We start from the raw sequence: 17457 nt of genomic DNA, 5'->3' as shown, positions 1-17457 counted from the left end.
TAGAACATAAAAAAAAAAAATTACACACATATGTTGCAGAGACCATATTACATCATCCATGTTACATTTAGGGAACATAAACAAGTTTATGAAATAAACAAGTTATATAAACAATAAACAAGTCTATAAACAAGTTTTAGAAGTGTAAAAAATAGATTTTCCAAAATGAAGGTCCTAATTATCCCTAAAAATACACTTCATCTATTCAAATCTCTTAAAAATGTCACATTTTCAGTCCTATTGTGTTGAAGCAGCTTAGTATGAATATTTGATTATTGACAGTAATGTGGACTTAGTGTTGTTTGCTTATTTTCTATAGAATATATGTCACAAAATGTACTTTAAAAAGTTATTAAGATGTTAAACATGGTCTCCTTATACCTGCCGATGACCTGAATACAGGCATACAGTATTGTAATAAATCTGCATTGTTTGAAAAAACATAAATATTTGCAGCTGACCGACAATGGCTCAATTTCATATAGTTTGTTTTGTAACGTACAGTAAATGCAGGTGTCACATACTCATGATAGGAAGAAAAAAAAAAAACATTCCATCAATATTTCCTGCACGCATTCATGTCTTCTCCGCCCCTCATTAGTTTTATTTTGATATGTTTATACAGCCTCACTGTAAAGGCATGAAAGTGGAACGTATGCGTCGGTTAAGAAACTATTCCCCTCACTTATTCAAATGACACAACGTGCTTACGCCGCCCCCCCGCCCCACATCACCACTCGCACTTCTGCCGCGTCTTTTCCTTGCTTTGATCCGCCCCTCAAACGTGAAATATTCAGACGATCATATTCACATTTTATTTTGGTTCCCTTTACAACAGATGGGCACATCTGACAAGCTGACTATTAAGTGTTATTATTTCTTTCTTTTTTTTGTTCCCCCAATTGATGCCACTTCACACACTACATGTAAAGCTCGCTTTGATTGAAGAGGTTACAAGCATCAGATTTACATGTGGCCACGAATACAAATAGACACATGATGAATGAAAGTGGCGGATGGGGGGGGTAGTTGAAAGGATTGTTTTTGTGAAAAGTTGTGATGGTTAAAAACAAAGCTCTCCTTGTCGGGTCGTCTTTTTGTCATTGATGCTCAATCAAAAAAAGAAGAAGAAACAAAAGCAAAGGCTTGTCATGTGAAAATACATAAATTTATCAAACTTTTTACTGCTGCCTTAATCCAGGGGTGGGGCAGTATGGTGAATGTGTAAAAAAAAAAAAAAGAGGGTGCAATCAAACAATGTGAGTTAAAAGTAGGATTGAACGATTAAAAAAATATGTAAAAAAAAAAAAAATATGAGTAGTTTTTTTTGCTCTGAAACTAATTGTCAATTAAAATTGTTCACTTTGACATATGGTTACTAATTTTTGTTTAATTTTGCTTTTGGGACATTATACATAGCCTGGGTCAAATTGACCCATTTTAAATTTTAATGACTACAAATGAGTAGCTTTTCACAACTCATAAAAAATTAAAATGCTTCATTTTGACAATCGCGTTGAAAAACTGTGAAAGGGATACTTGACTCATTGAGCCATTTTCAGCAGTAAAAAGTTAATATTTTGTCTATAATTAATGTGGTAACTTCATTATTTTTCATGTACAATTAATACCTTTAAAAAGCAATTTTTCTACTTGATGTCGACTGATGATGGCATCACCAATCATCACCAATCATGGCTCAGTTTACTGAACAACCCCAGAAAACAGGTGAACCATGATTGGTCGTGACCTACTTCCTCAGCACAGGTGATGTCATCATCAGTCGACAGCACTGATCTATATATATATATGATGTGATAGCTGATAGGCCAAATCTATTGAGGTCGTGAGGTCGCCATATTGCTCCTCCCCAGAAACGTGTATGTATATTTTATTAAGGAATTATAACTGGAATTCAACAAAAGATGCCTCTGCCAAATCTAAGGTGAGGTCTAAAGAACTGAGCAATAAAAGAAAAAGGGGGGCTTCAAAGCACCACATACCGTCCACTTGTGAATTTTATTTTATTTTTTATTTTTACTTGTTAAAAAATAGTGAGCACCCCAGCACAAACCCCCCTGCGGTCTCATACTAACTGCCTACGAGCTGTATATCTCTCATCTATCTGTCCGTATACCGTATAGTTTATACAGTAGTCTGCTCGCGAGGTGGGAGTAACAAGATGGCCGCCCTGTGACTTCAACGGCTGGCACTGGCGTGTATGGGCTGTCGACTATCCAGTCCTTAATACAGGTCAGTGGTCGACAGCAACAGGAAAAAAATAGTACATGAAAACTAATGTTATCAAATTAATTCTGAACAAAATATGAACTTTCACTGCTAAAAATGGTTCAATGAGTCAAGCATCCCTTTAATCATGACCTATCATTCATTATCGGGGCGCTTTTGGAACATGAAACATAGCCCGGGTCTAACTGACCCACTTCAAAGTTTAAGAACCACAAATAGTAGTATTTAACGATGAGCTTGTTAAAAACGGTTCGCTTCAAGTATTTGCTATGAAAGCGGTTAATACTGTTTATTGAGATGTGTTAAATACTTGGGTCAAATTGACCCGGGTACATTATTGCTGTTCCTGAGAAACCAATCTAACGGTAAGGTTCATGTTTGCCCATGCCATCCTCCCGTGTTGTCTGGCCTGAAGCGTACCGGCGACATGGTGCTAATGTCGCATGCTAATACAGCTGCTGAGCGGAAGTTAATAAAATGGCAAGACGCTCCATATGACTCGTAGACATCAGTTGTGGCTTGAGAGCGGAACCAATCGAGACGGACAAGCGGAACAAACGCAGGTATTTGTTCGTTAACATCCGCTCGCCGTGGTCCAAATGAGACATCACCAATTTTTCTTGTCAGCAACAGCAGCAGAATAACAAGCGTCTTAAACGCCATTTAAACGCACCTCCTGGCTAGCCCTCCAGACAGATTGACAATGTTGTCTTCTTTCTTTTTTTTTTCTTGCTGTTTTATTTTTGGCTGTTTACTCTCTGCTGTCATCCCGCTTGACGTCCTTTTAAAGAAGCCGCCTTCCATCTTGAAGATCTAGACAGACTTAAAGCTTTCTTTTATGTTCTAAGACAAATACGTGAAGTGATTCAAGCACCCCCCCAACCCCCCCCCCCCCCCCCCGAATGATGACAGGCCCGATGTCGCCCGGCTCCTCGCGTAGAAGTCAACGCCGCGATATTATAACAAGACACTTTTGCTCTCAGATAACTAACAAGGAGGGCCCCTCTCAAATGGGTCAAAGTCATTAAATGGCTCTTAATGTGCTTTTTCCTTCGTAAATACAGTTTTGAAATAAAAATAAAAATCATCGAAGTTGATGAGTCCCATGCTGGCTGTCCAACGAGACTTCACTGACAGATAAAATGGCCTTGGCACATTTATTTTAATACTTCAAACGCTACTTGCTGTTTTGTTTCTGTCCCCCTCCCCAAAATCTCATAGGAAATAAATTATCATTTTTTGCCTATAGTGTCATCATCATAGCAAATGAGATGATAAAACGGCAGCTTTACATGGCGATGACACGCTTATGTCGAGCACAATTTAAATTGGGACATGAGTGGAGTGATTATTAAGGAAATTCTCAGGGCATGTGGCCTACAGAGGCCGACACAAACCCCCCTTTACTAATCTAATTAAAACTACTAACTCAAATTTGTCTACGCTTGCTTCTCTCTTATTTTCCTTATTTGTTAACTCCTCAAAATATATATTTTTTTTCCCCCCACCCGTGGCACAAACTATTGGCAACAGCGATCACATCATGCACATATTTGCAAGATCTTTCTATGTGGGCATATAGGTCAATGATGGATAAGGATTTCACCAGAACCAGCACAGTTGATGTATTATAATAGCACATAAAATCTTTATTTACTATTATTAATTTCTATTATGTACAATTTTACTCTTTTTCTACAATTTAGGACATCTGTAATTTAGGCCCAATTGTAGGCATGTGAAGCCCTTTGAGACTATTGTGTGATTAAGGGCTATATAAATGAACTTGCCTTCATAATAAAACAGTAATCATAACAAAGCAAATCACAACATTATTGTTACTAAGAGAAAAACCAAAAAATAAAAACACCATATTTTCAGTTATAAACAAATATGTAATTTACAGAAGTTAAAGTGATAGAGGAAAACAAAAAGAAGAATGAAAGATCAGATGTTAATAATCATAAAGAAATTAACATATAACAAATCAATATTTTCCAGTGGGATCTTGACCAAATGTTACGTTTAAAGTGTATCTAAGTTATTATATATTTGCTTAAATGCTTTACACTCATATGAACTTTACGTGAACGACTTTCCACCCTTTTCTTCAGATGAACTGTACCAGACAGTGTGGCTGTGTTTAAAATGAGTCACACCGTCTGGGGCAGAAGAGAAAACAAAAACTTTCATTGCTAATGGACAATCACATGCTTACTTGCAACACACTTACATCCAAGCAGACATATATTAATCTAAGAAAATGCAGCGTTGCACTATTGCGCTTTCCCCACCCCTTAGTAGTGCAACGCCATTTTTTGTAACCGGATGAGGAACAATCCCAAATAAAAAGAGAGGAAGCAAGAGAATTGTCAGAGCATCTTTGCCAGTTTGTAACTGACAACTCTGCTCTCCTCGCAGCGAGTTAAAACCAAAAGTTTTGTCTTCTCATTCTTGTTTCTGTGTGTTCAATATGTTTTGGTGTGTAAACCTAACACCAAACATTTTGCAGCATTCTCATTCTCATTTTCCCAGTGATTTCTCAACCTTGTAGTCCACTAGTTGCGGTGGCAAATCCGGCAGCACTCCATACAAAACTCTAGACACTCTGTCGACTTGCCGCAGGACTGGAAGAGGACCGAGTGGCAGTGGGCGTGGCAGTTGAGCTCCTCCACGGGCGCCTGGCGCGTTCATTCGGCAGCCTTCCCGAGTGAACAGGTGATCGTTATCGCTTTCTCCCTTTTTTTTTCCCGTTTCTTTGTTGTGCGTGCGAGTTTGTGCTCTTTAATTCACCTGAAACCTGTTATAAATCCAAGACCCTTCACCTTAACCGAACACTTCAGAGTCCCGCTAGAGTAGCGGAAGTTGTAAGGAGGCTAGAAGAAGGATCAAAGGAATAATAGATGAAGCAAAGTGACCAACCAGATTCCACCCTCCACCCACAGAGTTACAAATCCAGAATCTTTCACCAACCCCAAGATGCATCTGAATTCCAACAGGATTAGGGAGACATCAAGAGACCAGAGGAAAGACTAAAGGAGGATCGATGATAGCGGAGTGAGATCCACAAACGCCAACCTCCACTGATTCAGCCACCAGTGGGAGAATCAAATTCTTTTTCAATTTCAATAGATGCTCACAATTGTAATTCTAATATTTGCCACATGAAATTGTATAAATTTATTCACCATAATCTATTTTTCTCTTTTCAGTTCATCACATTTCTCTTGGCTGCACGGCTTCCTGTATATAGTTGTTAAATTTATTTTGTCCAATCAGATTTTAGAATCTACATGTTGCCATTTTTAAAAATAATTTTTGGGATTTAAATTTATTTTTTTCTTCCCCAATGTATTTTATTGGGTGTCAATTATACACAGATTTTCACTGTAAAATACTTTTTGCCTCCTTTAATCCATTTACGACGTCTCAGCTGTAGCCCGACACAACATCTGCTTCAGTGAACAACCGGAGGTCATAACGTGTTCTAAAAACCTGCCAGTCAGCATCAAACCAGCAACGTAATTGTTCTATTAACCCGAAAATTAATCTCCCATGTTTGTTTTTTTTTGTTTGTTTGTGGTGCCAAGGAGAACTTGAAAGCCGCACTGATCATGTGCGATTGTGTTTCCTTAATCACAGAAGCATTGTTCAGCACTCCCGGGAGAGTCATCAAGAGAAAGGAAAAAGGCCACCAAAGTCTCCCCGGTGATGAGTTTTTCCGCCGCAAAGAAGCTGTCATCGCATAATTGCCGCCCTACCCCAATTAGGTGCGTGTGAATTTGCCCACATTTAACCCCTGTGGTACGTTCGCGTGATGCTACTCGTCGTTTTGGTGCTCGTCTCCCGTCTTCATCCTCACAAGGACCAGACGCGGCGCGAGCTTATGCAAATGGAGACGTTTTATCCTGTTTAGTCCAGAAAGTAAATGAAAGCAAGATGGCTGAATTCCCCGTGGAGAAGGGTCTTGGCCTTTTTCCCACTTTTGCCAAACATGCAGTACTACAAGCTTTTTATTCTCCACACTTTTTTTGCCGTGTAATAACTTCCACATGATACTTCCGATTTACACCGTTCAAATTTCAACTGGCTTCAAAAATTCACGCCATCTTGGAAATATATCGTCTGATTTCACAGTACTTACAGTATTCCCCATTTTCCCCATTCATTTTCAATAGGATTGACATTGAACTTTTTTCTAAGCCCCACTTTCCATGCCCACTTTCGTAAATACAACTTCTCATCATTACCAGCTCTGTGATACTGCTAAGTGGCGCACTTGGTAAAATGCGTCGTCCAGTAACCAGGAGGTCACGGGTTCGAATCCCACCTCCTGTCCATTGCAAATGTATCCAAGGCAATTATGCTAAGTGATTACATGTAAGCCAACTATCTTAGTTCCACTTTTCCATCTAAATGAATGGCGGGTACTGCATGCCTAGGTGGCGCTATTGCATGAATGATTTATTTATTTATTTTATTTTATTTTATATTTTTCATTTTTTCCATTGGATATAATTAGTACCATTTTTTTTCCATCTAAATGAATGGAGGGTACTTTCAGAGAACACTTTTACATATAAGTTTGAAGTTTGAAGTTTATTGAACATATATATATATATATATATATATATATATATAAATAAACACATACACAAATAACAAAGAAAGTTAAAAGTAAAATAAATATAACTAGTCCATTACTCATGATTTTCAACAAGCCAAGTTGGCTCACATGTTAAATACTTGCCTGGCGGTACGGAGATATGCAAGTGTGTTGGTTCAAATCTCGCTTGGGAAATATTTAATTAGCATCCAGCTTTCAACATTCCCACAGAATTTCTGCAGAAATTTCACTTTGCCTAGTTGATCTTGATGATTGGCTAATGCCTTGGATGATTGGACACATGCGTGACACTCGCTTTAGCTTCATCATCATCATCATCATCATTATTATTATTATTATTATTATTACTATTACATCTCCATGAGAAGATGACGCGTGATGATGATGCTGTCCAAAGTGCAAAAAACAAACAAACACACATTGACAATGTGTATGCGTGTGTGTCAGATCAGAGCGAGCGCGTAAACCGTAAAGTGTTCCAAGTTGTCTTCCCGGTAAACACACTGAGCGGCGGGAGGGTGTCACGCCACTGACAGCCAATCAAATCAAAGGCGGCCCAGGGAGGCGGGAGTAGCGCTAAAGCTAACTTTGTTATCAGCCCAGACAATTACTGACATTAGTCACAACATGTCGCCTTTGTTCTCGCTCGGATGGTGAAGGCTGCACTTTCCACCGCTCGGATGAGACGACAGCACGCCGACGCCCTCAAGTTGACGCTTTCGGCAGTTTTTTAGCAAGACGCGATGATGCGCCGGGAGAATAACAAAACTTTAGAAGGCGATATTTTTGCAAAAATGTTTATCAAAAGGGGTTGAAAAGGAAACATTCAGGTTATTCCAATAATGTCTCATAATGCTTCTCACTGTTTTTCAAACATGAGCCACATAAAGCCAATTCATGCCTAATTATGTAAGGGGATTAATTACTTGCATTAAAAAAAACCTAATATTTGCAAAATCTGCAATCATTCAATCATTTGTTTGATTTATTGTATTTGATGACAGAACATTCCCCTTGCGTGTGTAACCAATACGGCTGTGTATCGATTCTAACTTCCTCAGTTGATTCGATTTCGATTCACAAGAGTTCAGTACAATAAAAAAAAATAATTCCCAATTATATTCACTTCACTTCAATCCGATATAGATTCATTATGGCACGTCAATTCTTCTTAAATGTCTAGTACGTGATTAAAAACTCCACAAATATTAAATTCCAAAGTACATTTTATGGCGGCGGTAACTGATCAAATGATTTATTTTATTCATGAAAGTAACGTGTTATAATCACTTACCGGTAAGTGTTACACAAACATTGACATCAGCAAGGATGAGATGAAAATAATTTCATAATTCTACTTTAATAAGTAGAAATGAAAAAGATTCTGAATTGGCTTAAGGTGTGATAAGTGAGAAAATGTAAGAAAATACTTTGAAATTCATGTGAACAGTAAATTTCCAGAAAACGGTAAGATACAAAAACGTTACTACTCCTTGACATTCATTTACAAACAACTAAAAGCAAGTCACAATTCGGTTCATGTGTTTCGTTCGTATCATTATGTCCGAACATTATAAAAAAACAAAATGTTTCTGGCTCTCTTCACCTTGAATTGGGAAAGCGTTTTGTTCGTGTATCCCCATCTCCATGCAGCTTAAGAAAACGTTCCACTAGTTTTGCCAGATAACTCGTGCTGGACTAGACTTGCTCAACTTGGCATTGCAAATCTTGCAGTTAGGATGCTGACTCCCATCACTCATCTCTATATTTATAGAGCACTTATAAAACAAACACTGACTCCGCTGTTTTCTTAAGACGGAACCCAGTGGCGGCAGATTCAAAGAAAACAGCAAGGACTCCGGAATTGAACCCTGTGGAACACCATACGTTCCGTTATACGTTGTTATATTTTGATTGACCTAATAAGTATGAAGGCGTTACAATAATAAAGAACTCACATGATGTACCATCATAACAGTCAAAAATCTGAACCACTGAAATCACTGATCAAGGAACAGTCCAGTTGCGATCCATTCAATAACTCGTTCACTGGCAGCCATTTTCACTGAGGCAACTCCTTTTGCTCCCGTTTTATTGGATTTTGACTGATTTTGCAAGGCCCACAGAATATTGTGTTCCATTACTGTAAAAACATGGAACCTACCAAAACAAAGATTAGTCTCTTCTTTCATCAGGAAAAAAAAAAGTATGTTTCTTTGTGTTTCAATTTTGCAGCAATTAGCATTAGAATATAGTTAAGTGTCATCAATATTCACAAATCTGTTTAAAAAAGTGGGGAAAGAGCTTGTTTCAACATGGCCCTGGTTGATCTCTTATACTCTGCGGCCACCTGCTGGCCGTATTTGTAATAGCTACCATTGCTTCAAGCATTCTCTTCAGTTCAGAGGCTGCATCAAAGCCTTCTGTATGCTCTAGCATTAAAAAAAAAACAAATACATCTTTGGGAGCATATGTAAAATGTAAAATAGAACATATTTATACGTTTTTGTGAGGAAAAGAGTTAATGTTGAAAGCTTGTTCTCATTATGTTAGTGCATCTGTTACTAATCATGAATGCACATTTTTTTTCCCCCTACACCTTGACTGAAATACATTAAATTGACAAACTGTATGCGAATCAAATATAATTCCACAGCCAATAATCAATTGATCAATAAGTTTATTAAGGAGATATATATATAGCACAACAAACAACATATACAGTAGACATAAACAATAACGCTTCAAAAGGAAAATGAATGCTGTCCACTCCAAAGGAATAATTCTACATATTTTTTTTTAATGTCATTTATTTATTTATTTAAATAAAATGTGTAGGGAGTTCCCAGGGTCAGCAACATTTTTCTAAAGTGTAAATTTAAACAAATCCATAAATGAAAAGTTTGTCACTGAGCGACAAATCCATGAGAATGTTACTAGTTAATTTTTTTAATTTTTTTTTTTTAGATTTGTCGGCCTTCAGATTCGTATAAAGTCCGATGGCGATATTTGTCAAAATGCCAAATTTTGGCACAGAGTACGAGATTGACTTGTAATGTGCGCGAGGAGTCACAACAAGCCTTCGTCGTTCATTTGAGCCCTGTCGCTTTGCAGACCGCCATTGTTTTCCGTCACGGCTTCTTGTTGGTGAGCGTGTCGCATGTTCAAATGACAGCTGTAAGAAAAAGAAAATGCCGTTTTTAACTGAGATTTTACACGTGACTTTCAAGTTGTTCAAAAGACTCACCGTTGTGCATGCGAGTCCCAACTTTTGCCGTTTCCACACTTGAACCCGGGTGACGCGGCGTCTCGAAATGCCGTCTAGGGGGCCAAACGGAGCGTAAACATGTTTTGTCTACCACTTCCTGTTGTTTAATTGAATACTACTCACCTGCAAGCTGGCGTTCAGAACCGACCCAATAGGGACGCTTTTCATCAATAGTGGACTCCTGCAAGATCACAATATAATTTCATGAAAAATCCACTTCATGTTTAAATATAGTTGTTGCTTAAAGGGATACTTTTACTTATTTCGCCATTTTTGGCAGTCAAATATTAATATTTAGTCTATAATTAATTTGATACTTTGATTATTTTTCACATACAATTAGTACATTTAAAAACAAATTTTGCAACTTGCTGTCGACTGAAAATGACATCACAAGGGCTCAGGTAACCAATCACAGCTCAGCTTGTGAATGTCACATGACCAAACCTAGAAAACAGGTGAGCTGTGATTAGTTACCTGAGCCCTTGTGATGTTGCAAAATGTGTTTTTAAAGATACTATTTGTGCGTGAAAAATAATGAAATTATTAAATTAATTATAGATAAAATATTAACTTTTTTATTGCTATAATGGGCTAAATAAGTGAAGTATCCCTTTAAAGAAACAGTTGCCAAGATGGACATCTCATGATTGCGCCACATGTCCATTAGGGATGTAATGATATCTAAACATCACAATACGATATCACGATATGAACGTCACGATATGATAATTATCACGATATTATCAGTAGGTTGGCGATACAAAAAAAAGGTCACAATATTGTCAAAAAATGAGCTCATACTAAAAAAAACACACACAAACACAATATTGTGCTTTTGTACATTACAGCAATGAAAAATATAAAAATATATATATTTATTTATTGAGGCACTTACTTGCTAATGTACGCACACATATTGACTCTGTTCACAAGCATATTACGTTAATCTTCATCTGACCATTAACGTGGATTTTAAACATAGAAGGGCCAAAACATGCCCGGTGAAAATTAAACTGCACTAAAAAATACTAGCCACCGGAGGGTGCTAGAACTGCACAAATGGAAATCAACCAGACTTTTTCTTTTTTAACAGATGTGCTGCTTCTAATATCATGACATGACGACGACGATATATTGTAGCAGTTTTAATATCGCGATATCACGATATTGCCGGTTATCATTCCATCCCAAAATGTCCATCTACTGACCCCGTCATCTTCTGCGAGCACCGCCGCTGATATTCCGCCTCGTCCACCGTCCACACGGCACCTTTGGGGTTCTCCACGCGCACGAAGCATCTGTGCAGGCTCAGGTTGTGGCGCACGGCGTTCTGTCACAAACAGGACACGTACTCGGTTACCTTGAAACATATTTTGTTTTAATTCTCTAGCTCCACCCCTGTCGTCGAGGTAACGTTATCCGTCCTCGCCATTCGTCAGGCCAGCAGTCAATGTCACGTGTGACGTGGGTTTTACCTTCCAGGTTGCGGCGTTGCGACGGAAAAAGGCGAATGTCCTCGTGAACCAGGTGTAGATCTCGTTGAGTGTTAGCTGCGTGTCTGCTGATTCTATGATGGCCTGTAGATGGAAATGTTGCCCAAGGAATGGTTTTGTTTATGACAGCTGAAGGCGACAAACAAAACAATGGCAGTTGTGTTGGTAGACTGCACCTGTCGTATTAAGGTTGCGTATGTAAAAGGTGGTCTGATGTCAGCGTTCTTGTAGAGTTCGTGTTCTTTTTCTGGGATAACAACAAAAGATGAAAACACTTCAATAAGTGGAAATCATTTGTAGTTTGTTCAAGTTTTCCGCAGAATGAATATCCATTTTAACGTGAGTGTGCGTCCATTTTTGTGAAAATTTGTGCTCAATTTCATGGGGTTTGTTGTTTTTGTTTATGCCAATTTTTGTGGGATGTTTTTTTTTTTTTTTTTTTCCCTTATTTGTGATATTATATTGGCATCTTCGGAGGAATTTTTGTCCATTTTTACATTTATGCCATTTTTGTGGGATTTTTTTTGTTCATTATTTGGGGTAATAATTTACCATCTTGAGAGGAATTTTTGTCCATTTTGTAACATGAATGTTTGTATGTTCTTAGGGGGCATTTTTGTCCATTTTTACATGAATATTCATCCATTTTTGTGGGGCATATTTGCACATTTTTTTGTGGAAATTTTTGTTTCTTTTCATTGGATTTTTTTTTTATGCAATTTTTTGTGGGATTTTTTGTTCATTATTTGGGGTAATAATTTACCATATTGAGAGGAATTTTTGTCCATTTTGTGACATGAATGTTTGTATGTTCTTGGGGGGGATTTTTGTTCATTTTTAAATGAATGTTTGTCCATTTTTCTGAGGGATATTTGTTCATTTTTGTGGAAACTTTTGTTTAATTTCATGATTTGTCTTGTTTTTTTTTGTTTTTTTTTTTTGTTTGTTTATGGCGTTTTTGTGGGATTTTTTTGCCCATTATTTCGGGTAATATTTTGCCATCTTCAGAGGAATTTTTGTCCATTTTTTTTTTCATGAATGTTTGTATGTTTTTTGTGGAGGAGTGTTGTTCAGTTAAGTGTTTATTTTTTTTATTTTTTTATGTATTTGTTTTCCATTTTGGATAATTTATTTCCATCTTTTGGGGAATTGTCCAATTGTATTTTTTTTTAAGTTGGATTGTGGTACATGGGAGAATGTTTTTTAAAGCACAGTTTTATTCAACGTGTGAGTACAATGCATTAGTATTTAATATCTAATCTTCTAGAACTATTTTTAAACATGTATGTGCAACACCTTTTAATGTAGTGCGCGATACCCTGTATTTCAATACATAGTTGGTGTCTGGTTGAATCGACACTTTTCCAAAACCATCACTTTTCGGAAAAAAAGAAAAAAAAAAAACAACATAAAAGTGGCATGTTTGTTGACTTGTTAACATTACATTGTCATATAGAACAAGCCACTTTCAAGACTTTGCATTGTCGACCCAAGTCGGGCCCGACTAGTTGTATCGATTTGCACAAATATATTAACTTGATCACATTTGGACATAGGAGTTTTCTGGCTGACGATGACAATATCAAAAATGTGCATTTTTGCTCTGTATGACCTGTCGAGTAGGCCAGCCGGTGATGGCGGCGTGTCGCGACCCCGGCACACGACACAGGAGAGAGGCCCCCCCGGCGGTGGGCCAGAAGACTCGGCGAGGGCGACTTGCAGGCGACCGAGCTGGACTGCAAGCAAACAAAAAAAGGACGTGTGAGGAGGAGGATGAGGGTGGTGTGACGGAACAATTGGATTGGCCTACTTATAAGAGGTAATTATCACGCTAATGTAGCACACATGGGGAAGTCCATTAGCTGCAGGGTGGTTTATTATGGGAGATGAACAAATGATTTGATTTATAGTCTTAACGCGAACGTAACAAACAACAAAGCGGTTACTGATTACTAGTGAGTTTGAGTTGAACATAGTGCTGTCACTGTTGTTGTTTATTTCGTATTCATATAGTGATGTTAAAAAAAAAAAAAAAAAAAAGGCCCTTGTGTAGTAGTTACTTTTGCTTATTGTGGACCGGTGGTGGCAAAGTATCACTAACAGTATAGAAATGTACGATTCAATGAAAGTTATGTTACACAACGTTTGTCCAAACAGGACACCAGCACACGCAAGCTACCTGCGAGCAAAGCGACACGGCTGACGCGTCACGTGGCGTCAGCGGCGCTCCCCTGGGGGCCAAGTTGGATTCCGCGGAGGGCGTCGGCTGAAGGTGAGCCGTCATCGCTCGCAGACGTTCTCGTTCTTTACGTAGCTGAGAGAAGGAAAACGGCGAGAAAAAAAATCGGACATTGCGCTTTTGGTTGCAAGCTCGTTGGCGCCACCTACAAGGGAACGCGTTTGGCCTCGGCGGGGTCTAAAAATCTAAAGATATGCTATAATTTAAAACACAGCTCTTAAATTGCTTAATCAAATAGTATAAATGCATGCAACTTAGCAGCTTAAAATAAATATATATATATATATACAATAATAAAACCTGTTAATTTGCATATTGTCATTTGAGATCTGTGCGGGTGTACCTAATGTTGTGGCCAGGCCCACCTGAATCTCCAGCTGATGAACCACTTGCATCTGGACTCGACACTGTGCTGCACTTTTGTCGTCCAGTTTGTGAACGCTGCGCATGTGCCTGAAACATAAACGCATACAAATTCAAGGAGAGTTTGCAGCATGTTTTGTTTTATAAGGATAAAAAGAAAAAGTAAGACTTTTCTCATATTTCGTGCAAAACAAACAGCCCTAAATTAATCATTTCTGTAATGTATGTAAAAGCTCTTCAATCATATTTTAAAGGTAACGTATACTTATTTATTGTTGTTAATGTATTTTCAAATGTTTAAAAGAAAAACTGAACAGTAAAGCATACCAAGTATTTTGAGTAAGATGTCAAATTATAGCTACAGAACAATCAATTTAATGGTTGAATGTGTCATTTCTTACGGAAGCATATTGCATTCGCTTGAAAAAAAAAAAAAGTTTTTCTGACAAATTTTTGAGGGGAGATTTGTTTTTTTTTGTGTGTTTTATTTTTTTTAATTCATTTTTTTTTTCTTTTTCTGAATATTTTCTTCTGTCATGAAAAAAAAATCCCAAAAATCAGGGAGAGAAAAAATATTCAGAAAAAACGGAGGACAAATTACTTACAAAACCCAAAAATAAATAAATTAATTATTTAAAAATAAATAAATAAAAATATTCCGAAAAACAGAGCGACCTCTACTACCTCTGTCAAGTGACTTGTTGCAGACTCGCTAATGGCGGACACTTTCGCGCATGCAATACGCTTCCATAGAAACGTAACTGTTAGCTTACTAAAATCAAGCCAATCGATTGGCATGTTTATATATTGAGCCAGTAAGTGATATAGGTGAGCGTATGCTGGAGGTATGCGGGAAAGTGTCCGCCATTAACGAGTCTTCAACAAGTCACTTTAGAGATTAAAAAAACAAAAACAAAAACAAAAAAAAACTAAATAAATACTCAGAAAAACAGAGCCCCGGCTTCTCTTTTTCAGAATCTTTTTTTTATTATTATTATTATTTTTAACTGTTTCTTATTTTTCGTAATGAAACCGTTTTCCTGAATATGTTTTATGACAGAAAAAAATGGGAATTTATGACAGAAAAAAATATTCAGTAAAAAAGAAAACGGGAAGGTTTTTTTTTATTTCCCAAGAGAATGCAATAAACTTCCGTAATCAGCCATGATCTGTTTTATCTCACTTGGCGACAACCCTCATGCACGCTAAAATAAATAAATGTATGAGCGTTATTATTACACTTACTTTATAAAGTGTCTGTAGTCTGGGCAGATGGACTCGCACCCGGGCCAGTTGCACACGCCGTGACCGTAGAGGACGTTTGTCGCTGCTCGGTCAGCTTGACTCAAGCTGGATGAACTAAGAACCACATCAGACGACGCAAACATTCAAAAATAAGTCAGAAGTTACTGTTTTAGCACGACAAAGTGTCGTCGTACCACTTGTGAGGAGAAAGTGACAGGTCGCTCGTTTGTCTCTCGCTGACTGTCTGCTCGTTATCGGCACCTTCGTGATCACACTTGATGGAATTTTCTTCTTCATCTGCTGCTGCTTCTTTTGTCATCTCCTTCCAAATGTGATTCGACTCCACAGAGCTGATATCAGCTAACAGACAAAGATTGAGGATCATTTTGCTTTAGTAATTAATAATGATAATTAAAAAAAACAAAACATTGGAGCATGAGTTCCTTCTGCATTGAACTTCCCGATTGTGCCTGGGGATACGTACCACACCCACTTGAGATAGACAAACTATATAATTTTTATACTTTACCCGTCCACATGCTTCAAACACGCTAATTTTGAAACACACTCTTTCAAGTACCGTATTCCTTAGTGCCTGTTCTTGACTTTCTTGCTGTCAAGAAATTGGAGTTGTGTAACATCACTTTACGTAAACAAAAATCAGACTGACTCGGTTCTCTAATGAGTAGGGATGTAACGATAAGGGCAATATCGTGATATCGTGATATTAAAACTGCCACAATATCGTCGTCGCCATGTTCACAATATTTAAAAGCAACACATCTGTTAAAAAAAAAAGTCAGGTTGATTTCCATTTGTGCAGTTCTGGCACCCTCTAGTGGCTAGTTCATTAGTGCAATTTAATTTTCATTAGGGATGTTTTGGCCTTCTATGTTTAAAATCTATGCTAATTGTCAGATGAAGGGGAACCTAATTTGCTTGTGAAGCGATCAATGTGTGCTTGCATTAGCAAGTAAGTGCCTCAATATTGTTATTAGAGATTGTAGGTGGTTTAAATGCATTGCTGTTATGTACAAAAGCACAATATTGTTTTTTTTTAAGTATGAGCTATTTTTTATTTTTTTTGCAATATTGTGATCCTTTTTAAATATCGCCGACGCCCCCACAATATCGTAATAATTATCGTATCGTGAACTTCAGATCGTGATAATATCGTATCGTGATGTTTGGATATTGTTACATCCCTACTAATGAGAGTCCAAAGTGTGCTCGCGTCAAGCTTTTTTTTTTTTTTTCTCACTCCCAGTTTACTGTAAAACTAACAAAAACTAAACAAAAATAATTTCATCAACACACATTTTTCACCGGACTAAAACTAGACTAGACTAGAATGAATCCCCCATTAATAAAAACAATAGGGACGAAATCAGTATGCATTTTTTGTCGACTAATGAAGACGAGACGAAAATGTCCTTCACTTGACTAAAATCTATGGACATTTTAGTTCGTGAACAAAAACGAGATGAAAATTGTATGATTTTGTCAAATCTTGTCTCTGCTAATCTGTCACGTCTGTGACACTGTCATGTGACACACAGCACAAACACATGGGACAGATAAGCGGTGGATTCATGGTGAATGATTAAATTTAAAAAAAGTAAATTATAGTTATCGTTATAATCCAACAGCTATAACGTTCCAACAATAATGTTCATGCGACTGCTAACTAATTTGGCTAACTTACTAGCTCATAGCATGGAGCCATAGTAGCTACTGTGTGTGCGAAGTTGTTTTTCATCAAAAAGATGAGAGAAAACTTTATGTGAAATAGTTTGAGATACGAAAAGGTTCAATAAATCTGCTGACAGAAAAAAATATATATATACATGGGTAAAACGGTTGTCCTGACTAAAACAGTTTTTGTTGACTAAAACTACAATAAAATTACATTTTCTTCGACTAAAAAATGAGACTAAAATGCTAGATTTATAGTTGAATAAAATTTTAC

The 17457-nt window shown here is 37.4% G+C and overlaps 2 protein-coding genes across 5 annotated transcripts in view; one reads left to right on the top strand and one right to left on the bottom strand.

Moving 5' to 3' along the window:
- Positions 1-1839: 1839 nt before the first annotated feature.
- Positions 1840-17457, top strand: part of ppp1r3ab (protein phosphatase 1, regulatory subunit 3Ab) — a 31796-nt gene continuing 16178 nt past the window's right edge. For 2 of the 4 annotated variants that reach the window (XM_077517491.1, XM_077517489.1), the window contains exons 1-6: positions 2524-2813; positions 4786-4968; positions 5196-5771; positions 5893-6020; positions 13265-13460; positions 13799-13913. The gene's annotated coding sequence lies outside the window, so the exon portion shown is untranslated. Of the gene's footprint in view, positions 2254-2523; positions 2814-4785; positions 4969-5195; positions 5772-5892; positions 6021-13264; positions 13461-13798; positions 13914-17457 lie in introns of those variants that run through there. The other 2 variants (XM_077517490.1, XM_077517492.1) reach the window with 2 other exon arrangements.
- LOC144016397 (forkhead box protein P2-like) lies at positions 9577-16069 on the bottom strand. Its single transcript, XM_077517496.1, has 11 exons — positions 15683-16069; positions 15489-15602; positions 14246-14333; positions 13821-13955; positions 13254-13377; positions 11818-11888; positions 11624-11725; positions 11357-11478; positions 10269-10326; positions 10125-10198; positions 9577-10052 (listed from the first exon to the last, which is right to left on the bottom strand). The coding sequence occupies exons 1-11, from the start codon at positions 15871-15873 to the stop codon at positions 9947-9949; spliced, it is 1185 nt and encodes a 394-aa protein (XP_077373622.1). The 5' UTR covers positions 15874-16069; the 3' UTR covers positions 9577-9946.

This window comes from Festucalex cinctus, chromosome 3 (genome assembly GCF_051991245.1).
Source record: "Festucalex cinctus isolate MCC-2025b chromosome 3, RoL_Fcin_1.0, whole genome shotgun sequence".
Taxonomy (NCBI): domain Eukaryota; kingdom Metazoa; phylum Chordata; class Actinopteri; order Syngnathiformes; family Syngnathidae; genus Festucalex; species Festucalex cinctus.
This window is presented reverse-complemented; position numbering and strand designations above follow the sequence as displayed.

Bases quoted from the DNA above. Each gene is read 5' to 3' on its own strand.
- LOC144016397 (XM_077517496.1), bottom strand. From the start codon at position 15,873: ATGATCCTCAATCTTTGTCTGTTAGCTGATATCAGCTCTGTGGAGTCG. The intron at 13,378-13,820 runs GTAGCTTGCGTG...GTTTGCTTGCAG, and splicing joins CCGTGTCGCTTTGCTCGCAG to TCCAGCTCGGTCGCCTGCAA. The intron at 10,053-10,124 runs GTGAGTCTTTTG...TTTTTCTTACAG, and splicing joins TGGGACTCGCATGCACAACG to CTGTCATTTGAACATGCGAC.